This window comes from Prosopis cineraria, unplaced genomic scaffold (assembly GCF_029017545.1).
Source record: "Prosopis cineraria cultivar Desert tree isolate PC_DT_omini unplaced genomic scaffold, ASM2901754v1 PC6, whole genome shotgun sequence".
Classification (NCBI taxonomy): domain Eukaryota; kingdom Viridiplantae; phylum Streptophyta; class Magnoliopsida; order Fabales; family Fabaceae; genus Prosopis; species Prosopis cineraria.
This window is the reverse complement of record NW_026555337.1, coordinates 16,250,388-16,277,720: the sequence shown is the minus strand read 5'-3', so window position 1 is coordinate 16,277,720 and position 27,333 is coordinate 16,250,388. Positions and strand designations below refer to the sequence as shown.

Below are 27,333 nucleotides of genomic sequence, written 5' to 3'. Positions count from 1 at the left end.
ATATACAAGCAAGCAAATAATGTATAACACAATATCCACTATGCACAACTTAAAATTCATATATCCTCAATTAAAAGTCCATACAATTCTACTTTGTCAATAAGCTAAGCTTAACAAAATGTACAAATAGGCAAACAATGCATAAAACAGTATCTATTATGCACAATATAAAGCTCATTTATTCTCAACTAAAAGTCCATAAAATTTTACTTTATCAGTAGCTAAGTTTGACAAAATGCACAGTTAAGCAAACAATGCACAACACAATATTCACCATGCACAACACAATCTTCATATATTTTAAACTGAAAATCTATGAGTGTCCAATTTATCAGTTGGCTATGCTTAACAAAAAATTTCTTAAGCTTATGAACAATAAAAAGTCTATATATAACATGACAAGGTCCATTTATTAACAATACAATGTCCATCTATTTCACATAATTTGTGTAATTAAACTAAACATTTAAAAAAATTTTCAAGTTTATGAAAAATAAAAAGTCCATATATAACATGAAAGTATCCACTTGCTAATAACACAATATTCATATATTTACAACACAAAGTTTGTCGATATGATACACAAAAATATCCGCACAAGTTAATTACAAAGTTTGCACAATATAAACTCCATAAATAACAACATAAATTTCATAAATAACATCTACACTACAACATTTATCAGTTACAAAAAAACATATATCAGAAACAACAAAAATTTTATAAATAATAACTTGTTTTCATTAAATGAACGTGAACACATACATTATAATTAGATAAAACTCATATGGCTCAAACTCTCTCTATATTCTTTTTTTAAAAAATAAAACTGATAATGGCAAATGTAGCACTTGATCCATTCTTTTCACACTACGACAGATCGTTTTAAGAAGCTAGTTGATGTGAAAGGAATGTAATCGGACGAATGTCTGATCGTCTTCTTCATAATCATTTGAATAAAAGTGAATCATCCACTCATACCTGTTGAACAAAAAAGCTTCAAATGAGAGAAAGAAGGAAGAAGAGAGGGAATAGAGAAGCATGATGAGGAGGAAAATGAATTTAGTTATTGAAGAAAGGGAATAGAGAAGCATGATGACGAGAAAAATCACTTTAATTATTGCATCAGTGTTGAAAGAAGAAGAGAGAGTAGGAAGAGGGAGGAAGAATAGAGGAAGAAGAAAAAATTATCATTCAACAACTGATTATGAGAAGGACAAATTGATCATTTCACTAAAAAAATATAATTGCAAATAAAACCTATAGACCCTCAAAATAATTTCAGATTTTATTAGGCCTTATCTATAAAATTCTTACTTTTTAAGGCCTTTAGGGCCATTCCTTCAAAAAGTTACTTACCTGAGCACCTAGTCAGATACTTCATCTTCTGGAACAAGAAATCTACGGAAGTATGCTGAATGTAGAAAAGAATCTCCATTTTTATTTGGCATTATTGATCTCTTTTGCTTGACAGAAAAACCTTGTCCAAAAAGTGAGTCGTGCAAGCACCCCATGTTCATTTCTTTCCTAGTGCCAGCCTTTTCATTTGAAGCGCTGCATAAAGGCAATTTAATTACGTGATTCAGAATATATCCCACAATAAATGTGAACGAACATGTAATTCACCATTTCATATTATAATCAGCTTGGAAATGTGTCCCACATTATTGTTCGATGAACATCTCAATCACAAAGCCAAAAGCCACCTCACCATATGTACAAAGGACTTTAAAGCAATGTATCAAGATATTTCACATGGGGTAATTACGATGAAGACCTAAACAATAGAAGTTGAGTATTAGTTTTTCATATTATTCCCCATGAATGTTACATCTCAGCTTATTGGCATCAACTTCAAAGCTCAAGTATTCTACTTCCCAGTCAAAATAAAACTTGAAAGTATATACTATTTTAAAGAATAAATTTTACAGGAATAACAGTAAAAGAACAGGATGATCAGATGTCCTCCGGAATTAGGAATAAACAGAAAAGGAAACAAACCATGAGCCTTTTTGCTTTGGACAAAAGAAGAAACTGTTAAAATTCAAGACAAATATTATCGAAAAAGTCAAGGATGAGAACTCCTCAAATTAAAAAAAAAAAAAAGTGCGAACTCGAAAAAGACAAACCAAACAAAAAGCTCTACAAAAACTAGACATAAAGAACAGTTGTCCAGTATCCTTGAAATTCAGAAATAGTGAAATCCTAAAAGGCCATGCACAAAGCACGAGGGAGAAAACATTGCAATAATTGTATCCTATAACAGATTTAAAGACAGAATTGTCCTTGAGGATAGGCATTCTTCTCCAACCAGGCAAACTACAAATTCTTTTACCACGCACAAGTTCCACAAAAACTTGTTATCACACTTTCCTCATGAAAAACATGATAAAAGTCATTAATATATACTACAAATGCGGAAATTATCACACTCTCTAAAAATCTCATGAATCATGATTTTCAACTCCATGCACTAAACTACCCCTTTTCCTCATAAATGTGCTCACCTATCCCTTTCGTCATCTTATTTTTACCTTTATTTTTTAATCCATTCCATTCTGATAAACAAAAAGGACCTAAGTATCCAGAATATACATACCATTGACGAATTATTTTAAAAGCTTCAAGTGTTGCATACGGCAGCCCAGTCTGTGGATCACGGTACCTACATTCTTCCAATGACAATGCATTAAGAACAAGTGATATAATGGCTATAGACAAAGGTAAGTCTTTCAGGAGCTTCAGTTAATAGTGAAGGCAGACATAAGCAGGGTAATCATTATTATAATCAGTTCTGACATTCAAATCACAAGCAAATGGAACAATCTATTCTCATGATTATGCTCTAGCCATCCGATTTCTTAACTATTTCTAATCTCTTCTGCACCGATTTAATTAAATGGAAACCCATAACAGGCCCTCAGTCAATGTACCCTTCAAGGATCGAGCCAAGACATTCCTATAAAAAAAAAATTACAAACTTTTAAATAATTCTTGGGCTCTAATATCTATACTTTAGCACTACATGGCTAGTAATGCACAAAGTGGAGCTATCCATGGCCATAATCACTATTTCTTATCACCACCATATTTGCCAAATATGCAAAAAAAAAAAAAAACAATGCTACTGAGCAAGGTCTCCAAACCATTTCTACTAGGTCTAGAAGCAACAGTCACACATACAACAAAACAAAAACTCTCATGCATTTCTCTTACATCCAAAATAGGAAGAACAATGAAACAGGAATTATCAAATCGGAACATGATCACTTACTTGGCCGGCAAACCTGTAATTGCACAAACAGATTTCTCCGGATCTGAGAAAAAATATAAGATCAAAGAAATAAATAAAAAGATGAAAAAAAAATGATAATAGTAATTTAGTTTATGCTTTGCTCAATGAACAGAACAGGTTAAATACAGAACTTATCAAAGCCGTTCCCACATTGAACAGTCCAAGGTCAACATAAAAGAATGACAACCAGTGAGAATTCTGAAAGAGTTGTTAGTTTGCTAAGGATGATTATTCATTGTTCAGGTCTTTTTAGTCTTTGCAAAAGGTATATAGAATTTAGTCAGCATTCCTAAGGGATTCTTTGCAAAATAAATAAATAAAATATCCAAGTAGCTCAGAAAGATATTGCCAAAAGCAATGGCATATTTTCTGGTACAAATAAAAATGTCATCAATGGTAAAAGAAATAAATACAAAAACACAGCATAAGAACATCTTATCAGAAACAAAGATGATAAAAGCAAAGCTGCCGGCAGTTTTTATGACAAAGCTGGGACTTTAATTTGCACACTATAAATTCACGGATCAAGAAACCACATTCACATACTCTATTACATGAATGTGCACCAATGCTACTGTCAAGATTCAAACTGCAAGTGAAGCATAAGATGGACTCACAAGGTACAGATGTTGTCGATATTTCAGACTGAAATGACAAGCCCTTGCTGAACTCTAAATATGAAAAGCCTGAAGAAATTTACAGGTTTTCATATGAATAACACAAGTCAATGTTACCAAATCCATTGCACCAAAAATGCACCGTCTAAAGACAATATCATCATGCATTAAAAATTTCTTGCCATCTTTTGATATGTATCGACACTGTGGGCCATTGTAGACAGCCTTATGAACAATTGCCCTCCTCTTAACTTCTTCCTCTCTAGCTAAAACACGCTCCAAATTTCGTATGTTCATGATCTCTGAAAAGTAAAATTAGTTTCAACTGAAATTATAAGCATCTTCACAAATTAACAATTTTCAAACAATCATACAATAGTTCTAGTGTTATAGTTCAAACCTGTTTGAGCAGCTTCCAAAAGCATTTCCTCTTGTGTCATTTTCTTCTCTTCACCTTCTTTTTTCCTTTTGATTGGCTGACAAGGAAAACAACAAACCATCTTCAGCCCAAGAAATTAATCATAAAAATTATTTGATAGAAAGAAAATAGGCCATCATTTAAATTGTAACAAAACAACTCCACATTTAAATACAGCATCTTAAAGCGTATGATATGATGTAACAAGTTCACAATCATGTACTTCAAGAACCAAATTATCTGGAATGAAATGACGGATTTTTATCTAAAAGTATTAACCTTAAGCAAAATTACTTCAATTAATGAGTAATCACCCAAAAAATATTGCATTACATCTCAACCACGGTCCGCAGCATCTTAATCAGAAGTAAAAGTTAGACAACAGATACAATGTAATTACTAACTGAACTAGGGACAAAAGACCAGCCTAAATAAACTGGAGAACATATTAAGCATAAAATATAAGTGAGAAGCTGAACTTTCATGGCGGCTTCAGTTGTATGAAATAAATGAGTTTCTAAGATGCAATAAATTTAGTAAATGAAAAGAAAGGAGTGATAGAAAGGAAGAGAGACATTGTAACTATCACCACTTTCAGGATAGTAATAAAACCAAATCAGCTTGAGAACAAAAGAAAGGTAGGGATGGGAACAGATCGAGTTAGTCGTTATCCTGTTTATCCAAAAGTTTTCATTGCCAAATTATTATTTCAATAATGTAAATATGCAAGCAAAAGAGTGATTGTACACAGGGCATAATCAAGCTGATGAATGGGCAACCCTAATCAATCATGCACAGTTCCTGTACCAATAGCAACTCCAATTTTGTTTCCAAACAATTGTTTTCCTATTGTTATTTTAAAAGGTTCTTGTTCTTGTCATACTCCCCATACTATTTATAGTGTTTTTAGCTACCATTGTCCTTCATTGCCAAACAATTATTTTCAAAAACGTAAATAAAGCAGGCACAAGAGTAACTGTAAGCAGGGCACACTCATGTCTAGATGGTGAGCATGGATAATGATTCCAGCACAATTCCTGTAGCTGCACCAACTCCAACTTTGTTTTCAGATGATGGTTTTCCTGTTGTCAACTGAGTTATAATTTTTTGAGTTACCATTGTTTATGATTACCGTATCATGCCTTCGTATCCTCAATGTCCATTATTTCAATCCCTCAAATAAGAATCCCTCCTCACTGTTTGTGGAAACAAACTATATTAATGAAATGGAAGATATGTATGGGTTTAAATTATTGACCACCAAAAGGCCCATCTTGCTGCTAAAGGCTCTATGTAGATCTTTGGAATGGATCATGGCCACTTCTCCATGGTAGGTAGCTGAAATTGCAACCATCAAAGCCCATTTAGTTCCCAAAAAGAATTATAATGGAATGATAATGAATAGAGAGAATGAAAAATAATGGAATATTGACCACCATGAATTTTTTTTGGCAGCACATAGAAAATAATGGAATGAAGTTTTGTTTTCATCCCAAAGATAAAAAAAGTGAAATGACCCTTCTGCCCTACAACAAGTATTTCTCCCTCCCTCACCAATGTATTTTTATCCCACTCCCACTAGCAACGCAACCACGACAAATCAATTTACATACCAAAAACCACCGAACCCACAACTAATACAGCTGTGCATGTTTATATATTGTGGTCAGACCTAATACTTATTATAATATTAATTGTATATATTATTACAAGTATATTTCGGGTAGATATCAGGGAGATAATTGAGTATTTATTTTGGAGATATTGTGCGATACCCAGATCTGATTCTAGCTCCATGATTCTCGAAGAGATATTTGCATACTTGTATATATCTGTATATTCTCTTTCGGTCAATATACGCAGTTTTATACAGTGAATCGCTACATGGTATTAGAGCTTTCACCTGTGACTTCCGACGCAGAATAGCTTGACTCTGAAAGCATCAAGAACGAGTTGAACCCAACTTACACTCCATCAATGTCGAAGAGTGATGGGTCCTCAAAAACTGATCCGAACAGGGCAGTTGCTGGTCTCTTTGGGTCAACTACCAGCCACAAAGGATCATCGATGCATATCGTCACTGTCAAACTCAACGGAGCAAACTACCGCATGTGGGCTCAAGCTATGAAACTAGCAATTGGAAGCAGGGGAAGATAGGCTTTATCAATGGCTCATCTAAAGTCCCTGATGAATCTGAGATGCAAGAAGCTCTGCGATGGCACACAGACAATGCACTGGTATCGTCGTGGCTTATAAACACGATGATACCAGAAATTCAGCAAAGTTTCACGTTTCTTTCTTCTGCTCATGAAATCTAGAAGGCTGCACGAGATTCATACTCTGATCGAAAAGACTTAGAGAGACCATACGAGCTTAAAACAAGGACTTGGACACTCCAACAAGGAGATCATGAGGTCACGGCGTTCTGGTTGGAGCCAAACTCTATGTGGCAAGAGCTAGATTTGATGACAGAGGTAGAATGGTCAAGTAGCACTGATGATGCTCGCTTAGAGAGCAAATTGAGAATGGACGTGTATTTTGATTCCTTGCTGGTCTCAACCAATCGCTAGATGATGTAAGGGGATGAATTCTGCGTCGTACACCACTCCCATCAACAAGGGAAGTATTTTCTGAGATTCGCCGTGAGGTGACTAGACGTAAGGTAACGCTTTCTGGAACTTTTGCTACTCCATCCACTCCTCTAGAGTCTACTGCACTTGTAAGCCAGAGTGGTAATACAACCCAAAAGAATCAGAAAGGGAAGGTCAAGTATGACCATTGCAAAAAGGTGGGTCATACCTGTGAGACTTGTTGGGGCATTCATAGCAAACCAGCTGATTGAAAGCCACGAAAAGCAAAGGCCTTGGTACCAAACATCTAATGACCTACCACCAGACAAATCAGATCCAATAGCTCAGATGCCTCAAGTTGATAAGGAGGAACTAGGTAAGTTACACGAGATGCTCAATATGCTTCAGAAGAATAATCAAGCCTAGAAATCAAATCATACTGCTTCTGTAACTCATAAAGGTAATAGTGCATATCTCACTACTATTAGTAACTTCAAGTGGATTGTGAATATTGGGGCAATAGATCATATGACCTCCGATTCCACAGTGTTTCACACATATGTCCCTAGTGTTAGGAATGAGACAATTAGTACAGCTAATGGGTCTTCCACAACAATAGCAGGAACTAGGAGTGTAATTATTTCTGATGTTATGAAATTAGAGCATGTGTTACATATGCTTTATCTAGCTTGCAATTTATTATCCATTAGTAAGCTCACAAAACAAGCAAGTTGTTGGGCTCATTTTTGCTGAACTCATCGTATTTTTCAAGACCTCTTATCGGGGAAAATGATTGGGAGTGCTAAGGAGCATAATGGCCTCTATTATCTTGACAAATCAACCGTGAGTAACCTATGGTCTCAAATTCAGTGCAATATTGCATCTACATCTGAGAAAAAAGATTTTAAAGATCTTATGTTACGGCATAAGAGAATGGGTCATCCAAATTTCCAATACTTATGTCGCTTATTTCCTGAATTTCAATCAAATAAAATTCCTTTTTTCCATTGTACTGATTGTGAATTGGCCAAGCATCAAAGATCTAGTTTCAAACCTGTGGAAAATAAGTCTACCCATCCTTTTTCAATTATTCAGTGATTTGTGGGGTCCTGCTCGTATTCCTAATCGCTCTAATACAAAATGGTTTATCACCTTTATTGATGATCATACGAGAATGTGCTGGACCTATCTGTTACATGACAAGTCCTATGTCCCATCCGTGTTTTTTGAATTTTACACAATGATCAAAAATCAATTTGATACAACCATTCAAGTCCTTCACACCAATAATGGAACTGAGTATTTTAATCAATCAATGAATCTTTTTCTCAAAGAACACGGAATTGTCCATAAGAGTACATGCCCCAACACTCCCCAAAAAGATGGTATAGCAGAGAGAAAAAACAAACACCTTTTGAAAGTTGCAAGGGCATTACTCTTCACCCATAATGTTCCCAAATATTTTTGGGGAGATGCTATTCTCACAGCAACTTATTTAATAAATCGTTTACCTAGCCGTGTCCTTTCTTATGTTTCACCTCTTGAAAAATTAAGAGAGTCCCATTCCATAGCCCATCTTGACACCAATCTCCCTCTTAAAATATTTGGCTGTACCTCTTTTGTTCACTCTCACTTTTCTCACAAATTGGAACCAAAAGTTGTATAGTGTATTTTTCTGGGCTATTCATCAACTCAAAAAGGTTATAAATGCTTTGATCCTCATGCCCGACGCCTGTACATTAGTAAGGATGCACATTTGTCAAAACTGAACCTTTCTACCCAAAAGCCTCAATTCAGGGGGAGAGGGGGAGTGACGTGAATGACTTTCAGCTTTTGGATACTATTTCTGAAATTCCTGAATCTCTTCTGATATCAGAAAGAACACTTACAGCACCAGAAAACTCCCTTCCAGAACTGACAGATCCTAATTTCCTTGTCCAAAAACCCACTGAGCCTAAGATCCAACCTTTTAAGCCAAAAATTGAAGTGAAAAGTCTCTCAGAGCATAATAAGAATGCAGGTAGTGCACTGGAGAAGACACCAGCAGTTTACTCTAGAAAAACGTGGAGGAATAAAGAAACTATTATGCCTGAAGCACAACCAGGATCTGAGCCAATAGAGGTTCCTGGAGCTGAGACTGAGGGAAGTGAGAGTCCCCTACGTGAACATGGGGGGGCTGAAATTGAAGAATCTGGTGATATGGACCTGCCTATAGTCCTCAGAAAACAACCCAAAACCTGCACACAACATCCTATTCAAAGATTTGTAAGTTATCATACTTTATCTCCCCAGTATCGTGCCTTTGTAACCAATCTTGATAAGGTGAGGGTTCCTTAAGATATACACGAGGCACTCAGTATACCAAAGTGGAAGAATGCTGTGATGGAGGAGATGAATGCCTTAAAACGAAATGGCAATTGGGAGATAGTAGAGCTACTTCAAGGGAAGAATGTTGCGGGATGCAAGTGGGTTTTTAACCCTAAATATGATGCTGCAGGTAACCTAGACAGGCTGAAAGCACGATTAGTGGCAAGAGGATTTACTCAAACCTATGGTTTGGACTACAAAGAAACATTTGCACCTGTAGCCAAACTTAACAGCATCAGAATTTTGATTTCGGTGGCCGTAAACATGGACTGGCAGCTGCACCAATTGGATATTAAAAATGCTTTCCTAAATGGTGATTTAAAGGAAGAAGTGTTCATGACATTGCCCCCAGGTTTTGATGCAGGAAAACCCAACAAAGTGTGCAGATTGAAAAAGTCTTTGTAAGGTTTAAAGCAATCACCTTGGGCCTAGTTTGATAGATTTTCAAAGGTTTTGAGAATTGAAGGGTATAAGCAGGAGTTATCTGATCATACTATGTTTGTGAAGTCTGAAAGTGGAAAAAGGTGCATATTCATCGTATATGTTGATGATATCATCATTATAGGTGATCACGAGGAGGAAGGAACCAAAATAAAAAAGGCTCTAAGTCAAGAATTTGAAGTGAAGGATCTTGGCAACTTGAAATATTTCTTGGGCATGGAAGTTGCGAGGTCACAGCATGGGATTTATGTGTCCCAAAGAAAGTATATTATGGATCTATTGACTGAGATAGGCATGTTGGGGTGCAAACCAGTAGATACACCCATTATAGTAAAAAGGAAGAAAAAAGAACAAAAGAAAGATATAGAGGAAGAAGAAGATGAATTAGAAGAAGAGCTGGATGAGGAAGGAAATGAACCAATAGACAAAGAAAGATATCAAAGATTAGTGGAGAGGTTAAGCTATCTCTCACACACTCAGCCAGATATAGCTTTTGCTATAAGCGTTACAAGCCCGTGCATGTGTGATCTAAGAAAGAGACACATGGAAGTTGTACATAGAATTTTGAAGTACTTGAAGGGAACTGCTGGAAAGGGGCTATTAGTCAAGAAACAAAACCTGCAGTCTATTGAGATCTATACAAATGCAGACTGGGGAGGAGCATACAAAGATAAAAGGTCAACATCAGGATATTGCTCATTCGTATGGGGCAACCTTGTTACATGGAAAAGTCAAAAACAGAGAGTAGTCTCAAGAAGTAGTGCAAAATCAAAATTGAGAGCCTTAGCTCAGGACATCACTAAAATATTATAGGTAAGACATGTCTTGGAGGAAATATAGATCCAAGTAGAGTTTCCATTAAGACTCTACTGTGATAACAAAGCAGCAATTAGCATGGCATTAAACCCAATTCAACATGAATGATCTAAGCACGTGGAGATTAACAGACACTTCTTCATAAGAGAAAAGGTTGAAGAAGGAGTTGTGTGCCTCATCTACTTACCAACTAGACTCCAAGTTGCTGATATGTTAACCAAGTCTACATAAGCCATCATTTGATAATTGTATGAGCAAGTTGGATATGATTAACATCTACAATCCAACTTGAGGGGGAGTGTGGTCAAACCTAATACTTATTATAAATATTAATTGTATATATTATTACAAGTATATTTTGGGTAGATATCAGGGAGATAATTGACTATTTATTTAGGAGATATTGTGCGATACCCAGATCTGATTCTAGCTCCATGATTCTCGAAGAGATAGTCACACACTTACTTCTATATATCTGTATATTCTCTTTCAGTCAATATACGCATTTTTACACAGTGAATTGCTACACATATTGATTTACAAAATCAAATGAGAACACAATCACAGACAAAACCTACTTGAAGGCTGGACCATGGATGTGTAATGTGCTCTAGCCTTCTAGGAGAAGGGAGGATTGATGAGCTTTTTGGGAGCTATTGGCAGGTTTAGGTCCTCAACCTCCACTGACTAATAGATGGGAAGATGCAAAAGTGCAAGGATCTGGTTTGATGACGGTAGATGTGAAGGTGTGAAGACAATGGATCTGGCATGATGGTAGCGGATCTAGTTCAAAGACAAATGATTATATGAAGCGTTCTTGCCAAGGATGGAGACTAGTGGAAGATTGGAAGGGTAAAGATTGAATTTGGAGGGTGTCAATGGAGGACCATGAGACTTGGAAGAAGACCAATGAATTTAGTGGGTAAATCAGACTTTAGACATGTCAGAGGCTTGGAACCAACACTGACATGGTCAGGCTGACATAGGATTCCTAATTTTTTATGGGTACAGCAATTTCAAGCTTAAAAGGAAAACCAAACATTTTCATTGGCAATGACATCTCAATGACAGCATTATACTATATATTGCCATTTTTAAACACTGGCCACTTCACCAGCTTTGATATCAAAAAAAGCGTTCATCAAATCCAGAGAAAGATATCTAGATGGAGCAACCGCTATTGTTATCATTGGCAACGGTCAAGACATACTGTCAGTCCTCTATTGTTGTAATTTTACATAATATATTATTAAATTGTTTAATTGCAAAAACTGTCAGAAACTTCTAAACCCACATCAGCATTTTTGGTATGCAGTGGATTTAGCAACAGATATAAAAAAAATTTAGTACATAAGATATGCACAGTTCGAATGCATAAAAGAAGGAAACATTGGATGGAATCACCATCAGGTATGAGAAGAAATGATCCCTTCATTTTCTTCACTTCTTTCATAATGTCACACTCTTTTACTTTTCATTTTCTGTAAATTTGATTTCCAAAGCTAACACATATTGTTGAACTTCAATGCAATTTATTTTAGAATATTAATTGATACCATAAGTTAACCAATCCTCGTACAACTGCAAACTGGAAACAGCTATAACTTTACGAGAGTAAAAAAGGAAAACAAAAAAGCCATTATGCCAAAACCTGGCACTCTAAAAAGCGAGTTAGCATTTTTTTCATTTTTATTAGCATGTAATAGATTAGTTTGAACATTATTCAAAACCTTAGTCAGTTCAAGCAAAAGACAGAGAAGATTGAAGCTCAACTACCTCAGTACCCAACCTAGTGAATTGTCACATAAAAATATAACATACCTACCCTACTACCCTACCATTGGACATAACTTCTTCAAGCTAACATCCAAAAGCAGTCAAATCTCTCTTAAGCAAGATTTGCAGAATGACAAAATACCAAATCACTATGTCCACCCAAAAGAAAAAAGGAAAAAAAAATATTGACCACTTTGGGTTATGTAAATGAAAGAAGGAAGCAGCACAATTCAGAAAAGGAATGAAACTCTCATATATCCAATAAGAATAAAGGGTGCGTTCTCATGCATGCATAGCAACTATGAGGGTTAGAAATATGACTGACCTTCATTGTTGCTTGAAGGGCTGCACGTATTGCATCTCTCTCAGCTTGCCTAACTATTACTGAAGTTCTAGTGGACTTCCTTATCATTCTCTCCCCTGCATCATCCGGTATGTCATGATGCTCCTCTGCTGTAGACTGTTCAGCTGCTTTATCATCCTCAGTAGCATTTTCCAATTTAGACAGGATTTTCTTCTTTTTCTTCTTAGGCAATCTCTTCCCTGGAAATATTAATCGCTTCTTTTTTGGCACCCTATATAAAATCCCGCTTTAGATAGATTAGCATATCACCAAACCAAAATCTGGACATTACAAGTTTGGGCCAAGAGATAAAAAGATTTACCTTTCAACATCATCATTTTCACCTTCTTCATCAGGCTCAGGTTCCTAAGGACATTAAAATTCATTATTAGCACTAAATATTATCAAGAACAAATGAAACAGCTACATCAATAAAAGAAAAAGAATTACGCCAAGTATCCCTTTGCATATCTAAGCTACAAATTAAACAATATTTTTAGCACATAATCATAGACAGGCACTTGTAACTCACATCCTCATCAAAATCGCTATCAAATTCATCAGCAATTTCTGGCTCCTCTTCATAGTTATCATCATTTTCTTCCTGCAAAACACAAATTTACAATTACGCATGAAGCAGATCACCTTAGCCAGTGCCCCTTCTTTTAAAAGCTAAAGCCAAGAATAACAGTAACGTGTTAAAAATTAGTAACATATTAATAATCAATAAGTCTATAGAACATAACATTTTGGGACTCAACACCCAGTAGAAGAAAATAATCTCAAAAGTAAAAAAAATACAAAAAATACAAAAAAAAAAAACAAAACTAGCTTTAAACTCTTATCGTTTTATAAATATAGTAACAGTTCCCCTCCATCCGTAAAAAGATGAGCTCCACCACTGAACATAAAAAAGAAGGAAGGAACAGTCCTCACCCCACCCACCGAGGTCTTTCGGACTGAGCCAACCCACATACTGTAGTAGAAGCCAGCTTTCTCTAAGCTGTTACTTGAATTATTCCTCACTCTACCAAAAATATCTTTTAAAAACTTCTCAAACTCAAACCCCCAACATCTATCACCTTAAAAAAGTAGACTCCTGGGAAGCTCTAAAAGACCTTTCTGACAGGTAAGGAATAATTCAAGCATCACCTTAACAAAACATGGATGCTGGGTTGGCCCAAAAGACCCTTCGCTTCTTTCAATCTTCACACTGCAACCCAGGAGATAGACTAGAAAAAAAAAAATTTAATGACCCCTTCCCCAAATTCCATACTAACTATGCTTGTTGTTGAAACGTTGATCCCTAATCATAAATAAGTAAATAAATAAAATAGCAGAAAGATATTCACCTCTTTAAGAGCATCCTGATTCCAGAACAACTCATCCTCTTCAATTTCGTCATCAAGCAGCTTTGTCATCCTTTTCCCTCTGGTGACTCGTGAAGTCCGGTCAAGTAATACAGGTGCCTCATCTTTGCCCGAGCTCTCCATGGCAATCGAGGAACAGAATACCGAGCGTACCGTCGTATATTTGTCGATTCCAGATGGACTGCAATGCTCTACTCTATCGTTTGTTACAACAAAATATTAGGCCAAAGCATCAGCGTTGGGGAGGTGGTGACTCGTTGCGTGAGGGCATGACGCAATTCCTCCGGCTCCAAGCCCTGCAACTACAATAGCCGTCGAGCGTCCCAGATGACTCTAAAATTACAAATAATTTGAAATTTGAAATTATATTTTAAAAGGAAAGGACCAAAATTCCTCCAATCATTAAGGTATCTTATCTAAACTCAGCTTCTACCCTCTAGTCTCTTTTTCATGTAGGTTGATGTTAGGGTTTTGTGTTTGGGGTTTCTCAAGCCATTGGGTTTGAATTTTTATACTTGCTTAAAATTAATAAGTGTTTATGAAGTTGTTTTGATTATAGAAATGTGAATGGTAGGCTTTACTCCAAAACCTTAAACTGCTTAAAGGAGATTAAGTTAATGACAATGCCAATTAATGATTTAAGGGTTGACTAATGGTGATGACAAGTAGAGCTTGAGGTTCAAGTGTTTGGAAGAGTATAGGTTAACAAGATTAATTAATCTAATTTTAAGATTAAAATATAATTAATGTTTAATTACAAATATTAATTATGTTTGGTATTAAATGTTATGTAAACTGTGGAGTTAACATTGTTAGAATTGAGAGAACACTTGTGAGGAAAAGTTTAGTTGCAAGGAGCAAAAGTAACTTCTATTAATTTGCTATTGTGTGTGTTTTATGATTAGCTGCATGTATTTTTTTTGAAATTGAGCATTGTTTGGAAACTATTGTCTTTAAAAATATTTGAAAATGTATATTTAATGTTTGAAAATCCTATTGCCAAGTAGGATGATAAATACATATATGTATGTTAGATATGAAATAAATGTTGTTGGAAATATGATTTAATTCTTTGAAAACGATCCTTATTTGGAAAATATCATACATATGACTTCTATGGGTTTTGGAAGTTGTTTGGTTATTTTATTATGCAAAAATTTGTCCCGTGCATATGGTACACTCTTATTGGACTCAATGAGTGGCTTGTCAAGGTTTAGTCTAACCTACCTTTGGCTGAGTTAGTTAGCATTAAGTGTAGAGTTAAAAAAAGAGCAAACTCAACCCTTATGAGCCCAACCGATAAAGGTTTGAACCTTTAAGCCTAATTTCTCATTTTTCACTCCTTTTTGAGACTTAGTTTTTTATTTTTCACCCCTTTTTGAGACCTAACGCTTTTTTGAAGGGTTCAAGGCTTGGCCCATAAACCCTATTCTAAAAAAAATTAAAATAAAATTAAGCACTATAAATTAATTAAAATATTCTAAAATTTAAAAAAAAATAAAAATTATCATAATCTTTTAGAAATTAAACAATGCACATTTAGAAGTCTAATAAGAAAATTCATATCTTGGTTAAAAAAAATAGTTCATTTTTTATAAATACACAAACATAAATTATAGAAAAATAAAAAGATATTAGAATTTTTATATTGTATACTGATATTTATTAAATTATATTAAATTAATCTTAAAATAAATTAAAATTAATAATAATATAATGCGTGTAGAATTAGGGCTTCAAGCGAGCAGGTCCTTCTTAGCTTCAAACGCGTGTTCCACTAAAGAAAAAATTAATAATAATATAACAGGATTTAAAGAGCTGCCTAAGTCCGAATCCTCTTTCGTAGGGCTTATCAGAGTCAAGCCCTCAAGCTCAGTTACTTTAAAAAATTTTAATTCTCAAAGCTTGAACCCTTATTTAAACAGGGCCTCTGACCTAGCTCTGTAAGTTCGGCCTTTATTTCTGACTCTATTTAAGTGTGGATTTCAATCTGGAAAAAGGAGGATAAAAGGTTGATAGTTATGCATTTGATTTGTTTGGTTTGTTCAAATTTACCTACAATATACTTGTTTGGAAACCATTTTGCATAACCCACTTAACAATGGCATGATTAATTGTATTGCATGCATTATATCATCTTAGTATTAGCTACCGGAACCTTTGTGTCTCATTTTTTGTGATTAAGATTTTTACAAGAAAGAGTTAAGCTAGAGAAGCACCAAAGGCATAAATTAGTGTATGGGATACCAACTCTTTTGTTAGGCCTCATTTGTGTAGTTAATGTATATGGTGCTAACCTAGGGATTATTTTTTTACAATTAAGCATGTGGCTCTTATCTTTTGACAAACTTGTCTAAATGAGAAGGATTTTTTACACTCATGGTCTTATTGTGAAATGATTAAGTATATTTTGAGCATGAGATTATTTTATAACTGATAATCTCTAGAATTTCATGTCATTTGAGCACATTTTTCTTAGATTAGCTCAATTGTTTATATTTTGATTGCCTAAATTAAGAAAATATGTATATTTGCTTTGGGTTTGATCATTTGTTTCTAATTTAATACTTTTGAGCTAATGTTGTCTTGTTTTGGTTTAATGTTTGATTCGATGTATTTCTAGACCCTTATTGATGCTTTTAGAAAGCTTTTGGATGAAAAAATCAAGTGCAAAAAGGATAAATTTTGTTAACTGTGAAAACAAAACTGGACTTGGCTTCTCTCCATTTTTTTTCCTCTCCACTTCCTCTCAACTTCTCATCTCAACCGTTAGATTCATTTTTGAACGGTTGAGATTTGATGTTCCATAAAATTATTATTATATTCATTTTTTATAAAATTTTATATTTAAATAATAATTTTATGAAACATCAAATCTCAACCGTTCAAAAATGAATCTGACGGTTGAGATGGAAAGTGGACAGGAAGTGGAGAGAGAAAAAAATGAAAAAAAAATGGAGAAAAGCTGGGTCCAACAAAACTACCCCAAGTTGTTTCAAAGTCACGACTTTGTTTGCAACTTTTATAATTGTTAGCAAAACACTATTTTATTTATCTGAAAATGCTTAGGTATGATACATATATGTTGTTAACTCGATTCAGAAGGATTCTACACACTTTGAGACATATTTGAAGCTTAGTAGTGCTAGAGTTTGAGCATTGAAAGAGTTAGGATTAAGATATTGAAGCTTTGAAGACCTTTGAAGCTCATTTTCTTTAGTTTTTCTATTTCTATTTGCTTTTCTCTCTTGTAATTTAAAATGGGTCCAAATATTTTGTGTATTTATGGTTTGGGATGCTTATGAGTGGCTAAACTATTTATTCTAGGATTATTTGAAACCCTTATTGAATTAACACTTTTTTCTCTTCTCTTTTTGTGATCAATGATATATATGTATTTATTTTACTCTTTTCTTAATACTTTTAAGAGTTTGGCCACCATTTAGATGTTAGTTTCACTTAAAATTGTTGGATGCAATTGCATATGCTAGATTTGATGGTGAGCTTGATAAAGCAATGGCAAATGTGCATTTTTTTAGCTCTCAACTAGGCAAGTGAATTGAAAATCATGGTGATTTTGATCGTTAGGCATTATCAAGGTTTCCATTTTGAAGGTGAGACAATGATTTTCTAGCAAGGAAGCAATCAAGTTGTGGAGTAATGGAGTTGGCTCTAACATAGAAGCTAAATTGAAGGAGCATGTATTGCGTGCAGAGAGGATGGTAGTTGTACAATATTCATACCATATGTTTGAGATTATACTTAGAGAAGTTCATATGTTTGTCAATCTTGCAATGAGGGAGTGTACTTGTAAGGCATGACAAATGTCTAGTCACATGCATATGCAGCTATCAAATATGTTAGAGGTAATGTGTACACACATGTTGAAGAGTGTTACAAAGCTAGTTCACAAGAGAAAATATATAATATGACTATGATGGCAATTGATACTCATGACATGCCGAAGCTGAATGACTTAGGGTGGAATGATTATGACAATGAGACCTTGTTATGGCCCCCGATAACAAGCCGTCCTCTTAGAAGACTATAACATCCTTCTATATTCACCAGATACAAGAGAAGATTAATTAAATCACCACACTTAAATCACCATATTAATTTAAAACTTTGTTTGAAAAGCTTGGGCCTAAAACTCATTTTGCCAAATCATAATACATTTGAATAATGCACAGTAGACACAACCTATAAGCATTCATAACAAAAATTTCATGTATCCAAAGTAAAGAAACGATCTAAATTTAGGCCATACGCCGCAATGTGCAATACATGTGCTGCGGCATGTAGCATAGAGCCACATACCTAACCTTTTGTGTCATGTACCACGACGCACCAATCTGAATTTTCTGTTATTATTTAACAGCAAAAATGATGAATTTTTGGTATGCACTATTTTTACATGCAAAGTCCGATTGGAGTGATTCAAGCGCCCACACAAAACTTATCTCATAAGTTAGCTAATGAGAGGTTTGGACATGATCTAATAGCTCAATCAAAATTTAGATGCTTGGGTGCAAAAAGTCATTTTCTTAAAAGAATTTCGTGCACCCTAGCACTTAAATTGATCTATTTATCTCATTAGATCATACAAGGCTTTAAATCAAGTCCAAAAGGACTTAACACACCTGATTAATCACATTTCATCACATATATTCACATATACTAAAATTTGACTTCTCAACGGCCAATTTTTTTTTGGGCCAAGAAGTCAACAGCCCATGTTCACATGTCATAAATTTGGCACAACTTAGTATAAACTGATCCCTTAGCCATTTTCACTACAATTCCACCATATATTCACTATTCAAACATTTACAATATAATCACAACTCAATCTTAGTCTTAAATTATTCATTTCTACATATGGGCTAAGATTCACCAAAACTCATGATATTCACCACAATTTCTACATTCAATAACTCATAACTATTCAAATCATGCATGCAACCCTATGGCAACTTAGATATACAAAATTCACACTAAATTGGTTCATTATATAAACTTAAAGCTTGTACACGACCACGACACAACTATACTAGTCTAGACTTTTTTTCCTTGCCTTTATCAATGCTCTGTCCTGTGAAAATGTAACCATGGGAATGAGATAATAATTTTAGTAATGGAATAACTCACTATTACTAACTATCACATATATAACTACATGAAAGTAAAGCATAATATATCTTCTAACATAGCACATATGACATATTTCATTTAAATCTCATCAACATAGCAGATATCACCACTTGAACTGCTTTTCACCATTTTTTTAACATAAGCATGATCTCTACCATTCGAACCTCTAAATCACTCTAACTTGAAACCATAAGCTTGACTTAGACTACTATATACTCTCATTGGCCTTGAGCTCACCTTCAGCGATATAATCACTCAACCAAAGGTATTTTATCTCACTTTCAGACAATGGTTTCTCCTAATACACACAATAGGGTGTTAACTCTAACACCGTATGACATTGATACTAATGAGTCTCAATCTCTAACACCACACCTCAATAGGCACTAAGAAAATCATCTCGAAGACCACACCTTAAAAGGTACTAAGGAGGTATAAATCTCCAATACCACACACCATCGAGCACTAAAGAGAATATGTCATATCATCTTATCATCACACTCCACATGGGTGAACTCCCACCCTTATAATCATGCTTTCCGAACTAATCATAGGTTTCATATGCATACATGCATCCTTAACACATAGCATATATTTATGTAAAGTATGAAATCATATGTTTTACTCATTTATTAGATCAAAAGCCATTTTCATGCAACATTCTCGCAATGCTATAAAACATGCTTAGCTCTAAATAATTTCATGCAATAGATAGCATGCTCACATATAGTTACAATAAACAGCTAAACAGAGGAAGTTATCCAATTACCTCAACCCTTCTGTCACTAGAAAGGTTACCTGTAAATTTTAACTAATATTATAGCTCGTCACAAGCTTTCTTTCTCAACTCACATGCACAATTTGCCAATCTAAATACAATTTGCATAATTTAATCAATTGGTCTAATTTAACCAAAAGTATATAATTACTACTTATGGCTATACTTAGCCATCTATTCTTTTTCATTTATCCATTCTAAGTTCATTACTACTCAATTAATACTTTACATCACCTTAACTAATCTCTTATTAGTTAAACAAGATTTTCACCCCATTTCCCTCTTAAATTAGGGCCAAATCAAGCCTATGGGTTCAAAACTCTATCATTCAACTCTAAACCAGTCGCAAAACTCTAATTTAACTCCTAATAACCTTTTTATTACTATTAGGTAAGAATCAAAACCCTTAAATTTTCCTTATTCACTTTCTCTATAACTCATATTTAGAGAAATTTGAGTAAAATGGAAGGTAAGGATTGTATGTAGCTTATCCGATAAGTTACTAATTAGAAGTGCCTTCCACGGCTCTGAAATTTCTTGCCCTATTAGCCAAGCCCTTCTTCTCTTCTCCCTTTCACGTTTTCTAATTTTTCTCTCTAAACTTCACCCATATTTCATGACTTATGGGGTAATTTTCTAATTCATGTGCTGTGGCGCATGCAACATAAGCTGTGGTGCATGGCATAGTGAAAAGAATTCTCACCACGTGCACTTACTTCGACTTGAACACTATCCTTTCACCCTAATTTGCTCATTTAACATCCCAAAGACACAAATCATCAACTAATCATCTAAATCTCTAATCCTTTATTAATTACTACTATATCCCTGATTAACAGTTAATTACAGGATAAAGAAATTCAGGGTGTTACAAAGACCACATACAAGTAGAAGAAAGTCACAATATCAAGGCAAGAAAGTGTACAAATGTTCAAGGTAGCACTAGGAAGGGCATACTCAAAGAAGGTGTAAGAATCCTAATTTTGAATGAACATGCATTCTTCTTGTATACTGGATCTTCTCTTCAATCTTAGTACACTTGATGGTCTGTTCTATTAATGTTATTTTGGTCTTATTGTACATATTTCTACCCCTAGCAATGTTTTTTTAGATAATAGGGAAGTAGGAGATGGCATTTTGTATATGTTGTATATAATGTTGTACATGAATACCCATGTTATTTTTTAATAATGGATGTGACCATCTAATATATATTGTTTTTGTAAAATGGTTGTAAATGTCAAAATTAGTGAATGCAATTTTATCACATTAATGAAATGATATTATCTTCTTGCCATAATGTAATTTGCAAACGGTTATCCAAATATTATTTCACTCTATCCTAAAAACATGTACATTTCATTTCTTCAAATAATAATGGTGACAGTGGCTATGCTTCCATAATGGATCTTGTAGTATTCGAATAATGCATATGGAAATCCTAAAAACTGAAGTCATAGAGCCTGAGTAGACTACTGGTATCCATGATATGATAAATTGATATTCTAAAAACTAAAGTCATAGAGCTTGAGTGGACCACTATTATCCGAATATGATAAACCAATATTCTAAAATTTCATGACTTGGAGACTTTATATCAGTAAGTGACCCAATGTTAGTCAAATAACATGTGGCCATATTCAAATAATAGGCACTTGGATGCTTTGTAAGGCACCTGACACATGAGGCTTCCACTATATGCAATTGCTTTTCCACCTTATGCAACTAGACTTCAACAATATGCAAGAGGCATCAATGTTATTTGAATAATGTGCGACCATATTCAAATAACAGGTACTTAAATGCTTTGTAAGAAACCTGTTGCATAGGGCTTCCACTATATGTAAATACTCATCCACCTTATACACTATGCTTCAATAATATGCAAGAGGCATCAACGTTATTCGAATAACATGTGGCCATATTCGAATAACAAGAACGTGGATGCTTTGTAGGACATTTGACACACGGGGCTTCTACCATATGCAACTGCTCTTCCACCTTATGCATATGTGCTTCAACAATATGCAAGAGGCATTAACACTATTCAAATGATCGATACTTGGATGCTTTGTAGACACTTGATGCATAAGGCTTCTACTATATACAATTGCTCTTCTACCTTATGAGCTACGCTTCAACAATATATAGGAAGCATTAATGTTATTCAAATAATGTGTGGCCATATTTGAATGACAAGCACTTGGATGCTTTATAGGATACTTAACGCATTGTGCTTCTACCATATGCAATTGTTCTTTCACCTTATACAGCTGTGCTTCAACAATATGTAGGAGGCATCAATGTTATTCGAATAACGTGTGGCCATATTTGAATGATCGATACTTGGTTGATTTATAAGACACCTGATGCATGACTTCCACCATATACAATTACTTTTCCACCTTATGCAGCTATGTTCAACAATATGTAGGAGACATTAACATTATTCGAATAACGTGTGATCATATACCAATAACACAACACCTAATGCAATTTTTCAATTTAGTGTCTTTGATATTTGAATAATTATATATATTAATCAAATTTTGCCTTATTTTATAGAGATACGTGGCACAATTTTCAAAATACAGGATATAAAAATTCAAATTTGTAAGGAAATCGGTCTCTATTAGAACTTCCTAACCACATCTATATAACTACTCTCCTCCTCTATTTACTCCTTTTTTTAGTCCTCAGAATGAACCGTAACTAATAATGGTCTACAACTAAAGCCGTTCAAATGACTAGAGTAATAATGGCTAAAGTGAAGAATACAGGCCATCGACCAACTTTACAAAGAACTTCTCAATCATTGTTGAAAGCCTTAGTTGAAACTCAAAAGCAGAAAGGCAGGGAGATGAGAAAGGAAGACTATGTTTAAAGCTAATAAGAAGAAGGGCAAGGCTTTCAAAGAATAAAAGCAAATTAATAAGGACAAACTCATAAAAAAGTCACAGTGGCACAAGTACATAATAAAGTGTGTGCAAAGGCTTGTCATTAGTCGTCTTAGAGTAAGCTTTGATAGTTTTCTCAAGATTTACTTCCCAAACTTAGTTAACTACCTAACACCATTTAAGAAATTGATCGAGCTTGATCTAGTTAGAGCCTTCTACAATTCAATGAGGTGAGATAACGAAAAGGAATTACTTACTGTGCTGGTAAAAAGGGTTGATATCTATATTAACTTTTAATATATTGAAACTCTGCTTTCATTCACTAGAGAAGATAGGATGAAATTGATTTATATGGAAAACAATGATGAGGATGTTGCCATGAAGATGTACTTTAAGAAGGAATGTTGGGCTACATTGATAGGAGATGTTCCCCCTAATCTTGAATACAAGATAGTTCTATTAGAGCTGCCTCTCCAGAACATAACCTTGCACTACATCATATCTAGGATTTTCTTCAACAAGTCTGACAGTTTTGCTTATGTATTAGAAGAGGAAAGACAAGCAATGACCTTTGTCTTATGAGGTGAGGAGATTAACCTTGTAGATTTCATCTATAACAAGATATATAATTGTATTGAAGGCAGAAAAAGAAAGCTCAACATCCACATGGAAAAATTATTTCTCTGATCTTAGAGGATAAATCCATTAAATATTTGGAACAAGTTGAAAGGGTTGAGCCTAATAGTTTAGACAAAAAAAGTATGCATAGGATGCATTTGACACTGGATGAATAAGAGAAGAAGTGGGTAGAAGTGCAATTCAAGGGCAAGCAAAAAAGAAGTAAAGCTTACGAAGATAGTCCTATTTATATCCATACTCTGTACACTTTATTTCAAACTAACAACTAGATGCGGATGCTTTTGTCCAATAAATGTGATGAGTTGGATAGAATAATAAATGCTATCATGTTGGAGCTAAAAATTTTGCCGCTATTCCTGCCACCAGCAAATGAAAATGCAACCATTGATGATGTAGGCATTACCAAAGCCATAGATCTTGATGATGTTGTTCATGTAGCACAGGAGGTGGGAGAAGAGGTAGGCAAGGAAATATCTATGGAACATGTTGGTAATAGTTAGGTTTCACAGACTGGGAAGTCTCAGTCTGAGTTGATAATAGTAAAGTCCAAGAATCTAGGAAGGATAGTTTTAAGTATGAAGTTGACAACAGTGAAGTCCATAAATCTGACAAGGACATTTCTACAAACAAAATTGAAATTCACAAGGATAGTGAAGAAATTGAAATTGACAATATTGATGAGGATGATGATGATGGTGTTAGGAAGCATGAAATGAGAAGCAAGAAGTGAGAGGATGAAGTTGAAACATTAGCTATGTAAAAAAAATTTAACGACTAACTAAATGACCCTGTAGATTAGTGGATGTTATCATGTTTTATGGCTGTAATTACTAGAATTATATTTGTATTCGAATACGTTGACAAGTTATTCTAATAACTTTAATATTGTTGTGCAGCTAATTAAGCCTTTATTCGAACAGAACATCTCTTATTCTGAAAAGTGTGCTCCCATATTCTAACTATCCTCTAATTATTAGAATATCAGAAACGCTTATCCTAATAGCATTGTGTAAATTTTCAACTGTAATTTGAATATTTATGAATTTGAATATGCTAACTCAAATGGCATCCCACTATAAAAATTTCAGAATATGAAGATTTCATATTTGAAAATATAATTTTCTATTAGCATCAAATTTTGTAACCATCACAATGATGTCCATAATTATCAGGGGCATGATATTTTCCAAATATGGAGCCCTATTATTTGATTAAATAGGTGTTTCCTTGCATATAAAGAAAGGTTAAGTGTATATCAAGGAAGATTATACTCATACACAAATGCCCCCTGCTTCTGGTCTCTCATAATGCATTCGGGCATAACGTTTTCCAAATATGGAGTCCTGTTATTCAAATAAATAGGTGTTTCCTTGCCTTATTATTCAAATAAAAGAATATGTTATTTGTATAAAAGCCTCTGTCTGTATAATTTACAGAACACAATCTTGTGGTATTCGAATATCATAAGGATATAGGGTCGTTATTTGAATAATTATTAGGATATGTGTTTATCATAGTTGAATATTATAACGATATAAAGCATCTGTCTGAATAATTTTTAGGATATGCATTTGTAATATTTGAATATTGTAAGGCTACAAAGCATTTGTCTAAATAATTTTCAGGATATGCGTTTGACATATTTGAATATTATATCAATACAAAGCCTATATTTGAATAATTTTTAGGACATGTGTTTGTAATATTCAAATATTATAAGGATACAGAGCCTCTATCTGAATAATTTTTAATTAAGCATTAGGAATGTTTTTATTGATAAAAATATTCTCTCTATTAAAAAATATAAGGCATTTTTAACTAAATTTTATCCTTCAATAAAATAGTTACCTACTTTCCAACTAATTCTATCTTTCTATATTTACCTTTATTTAAAACCTAACAATAAATATAAAGTCATTATAAATAGGAGTACTTTTAAAAAAAAGACAATGATTATATCTCAAAAGATAAAAAATGCCTTATATTTTTAAAAGGATGGAGTAATATATAAGATTTATATGTACATATTAGTCTATTTTTTCCTTTAACTTTTTAAAGTAAATCATTTGAAATAAACACATCATTTTTAAGACTGTCCCATGCGTGCCAAATTGTTTTCTTAAATTTTATCTTATATATGTTGATTTAAGTATCATAAAAATTTAAATATTTATTCTATCGTCCATCAAATATTAATATTTAATGGAATCTAATTCTATATAATTTCTTATAAAATATTTAGGTATTTGTTATAAAAAAAATTAGGTACTAAAATTTATATACTTAATGGATTTTTTCAATTGAATCAGAATAATTGGATTTTGATTAAAAAAAATGTGTATAAAAATTTTAAATATTTAATTTTTTATTTTATTGTCATTAGTATTTATTTATTTAGTTTTAAATTACTTAAATTAATAATATTTATTAACTTGAAGTTTGGCTCTATCGCTAGCTGAAATTCAAATCCCCAATTACTTGTTTGAGTGACAAGAGCTCTCACCACTCACTCCAATTTTTATTGATTGTGATTATTATAAAATCAACTATGAATTGCTTAAAAGTATTCAAACACCCATTATACAAATCAAAAGCAATTATGAACAAAAAATTATTAGAAGAAAAGAATAAAAATATTTTAAAACTTTTTTATAAGAGGTCCCTGATATCTTAATTTTTTTTTTTTGGAGATAACGTTGATAGTTAAATTTCTTGTTTGACGAAAAAATTAACATGTGTCATCCTCTAGACGTTTCTTCGTCTTCAACTGACCTAAAAGATTACACTCTTAAAGCTTAGAATCCATAGTCGTAATAAACATACACTCAACTAACCCTCACTGAGGTTGTTGAAGCTTTTCAACTCCTATTTTTTTCTTTCATTTATTTCACATTAAATCTCTATGATTCTAGATTATCACAAAACAGAGCAACATTTCATTCTATATATTTTGTTTAAAAGATGCTTTTATTTTTCTAAAGTTCATTAGCTTTTCTTTTCTCTATTTTTATGCCATACTTTTACCTAAGCCCTATTACAATCTAAAATAAAATTCTTTTGAATTTTGCATTTCATATAGCATAAATGGCAGAGACTTGGATGATAAACAAGCCTATGGTAACAAGGTTTTGATAAGAAAATTTGAGTGAAACACTTACCTATAAACACTTGAGAGTAGAAAGTTAAACACTTGACTTTTGTGAGGGATTATTGCTTGATTCATTCTTGCTAAATGAAATTTCTATGATACTTGTTATTTTGAATATAAGAGAGATTGATTAGAGTGTTAAAATATTGAAGAGTTATGATTGTTTTTATTTTTTTGTTACTTCCACATATCTTTTCTTGAATTTTGAGATTTAAGTTTTACCTAAGAGTGTAAAAGTCTAAGCGTGAGAGAATTGATAAATAGTAATTTTATATATTTTTATTCTTTTAATTCATACTTTTAAATATTTATTTGAGGCTAATTGAGTTTAATTAGATATTATTTGATTTTATTAGCCAATCTTTAGTTTTTAAATTTTAACTATCTAAATTTTTGATTTTAAAATATAAATGATATATTTAATATTTTTGCACATTTGCTATTTAATTTTATTCTATTTGCGCAGATCTTCTAAATTTAATTTAGAAGATACTAATAGAGATTATTTTGGATAAGAAAAATATGAACATACTTGAAGTTTAAGTCAAGAATTAAATATTTAAACCTTTGTTTATTTTTATTTTGAAATTTTTAATGTAATTTTTAATTAGGGTTATTTAGGGTAGTTTTGTCAATATATTAAATTATTTAGGTTTTTTTCTTTGGCCGTACAAATCACGCACGCACGGCTCTATATTTTTTTT

General features: G+C 33.4%; 1 protein-coding gene across 1 annotated transcript; it reads right to left on the bottom strand.

Moving 5' to 3' along the window:
- Window positions 1-718: 718 nt before the first annotated feature.
- On the bottom strand, window positions 719-14,398 carry LOC129313166 (SWR1 complex subunit 2). The gene is made up of 11 exons (XM_054956114.1): window positions 13,996-14,398; window positions 13,176-13,247; window positions 12,966-13,009; window positions 12,626-12,875; window positions 4,313-4,388; window positions 4,095-4,214; window positions 3,913-3,981; window positions 3,275-3,317; window positions 2,600-2,665; window positions 1,360-1,554; window positions 719-981 (listed from the first exon to the last, which is right to left on the bottom strand). The coding sequence occupies exons 1-10, from the start codon at window positions 14,134-14,136 to the stop codon at window positions 1,368-1,370; spliced, it is 1,068 nt and encodes a 355-aa protein (XP_054812089.1). The 5' UTR covers window positions 14,137-14,398; the 3' UTR covers window positions 719-981; window positions 1,360-1,367.
- Window positions 14,399-27,333: the final 12,935 nt, after the last annotated feature.

What these genes read in the sequence shown, in the direction of transcription:
- LOC129313166 (XM_054956114.1), bottom strand. Translation starts at nt 14,136, where the DNA reads ATGGAGAGCTCGGGCAAAGATGAGGCACCTGTATTACTTGACCGGACT. An exon ending in ATAGCGATTTTGATGAGGAT is followed by an intron (nt 13,010 to 13,175) that starts GTGAGTTACAAG and finishes TAATGTCCTTAG; the next exon opens with GAACCTGAGCCTGATGAAGA. An exon ending in TTTAAAATAATTCGTCAATG is followed by an intron (nt 1,555 to 2,599) that starts GTATGTATATTC and finishes GCCTTTATGCAG; the next exon opens with CGCTTCAAATGAAAAGGCTG.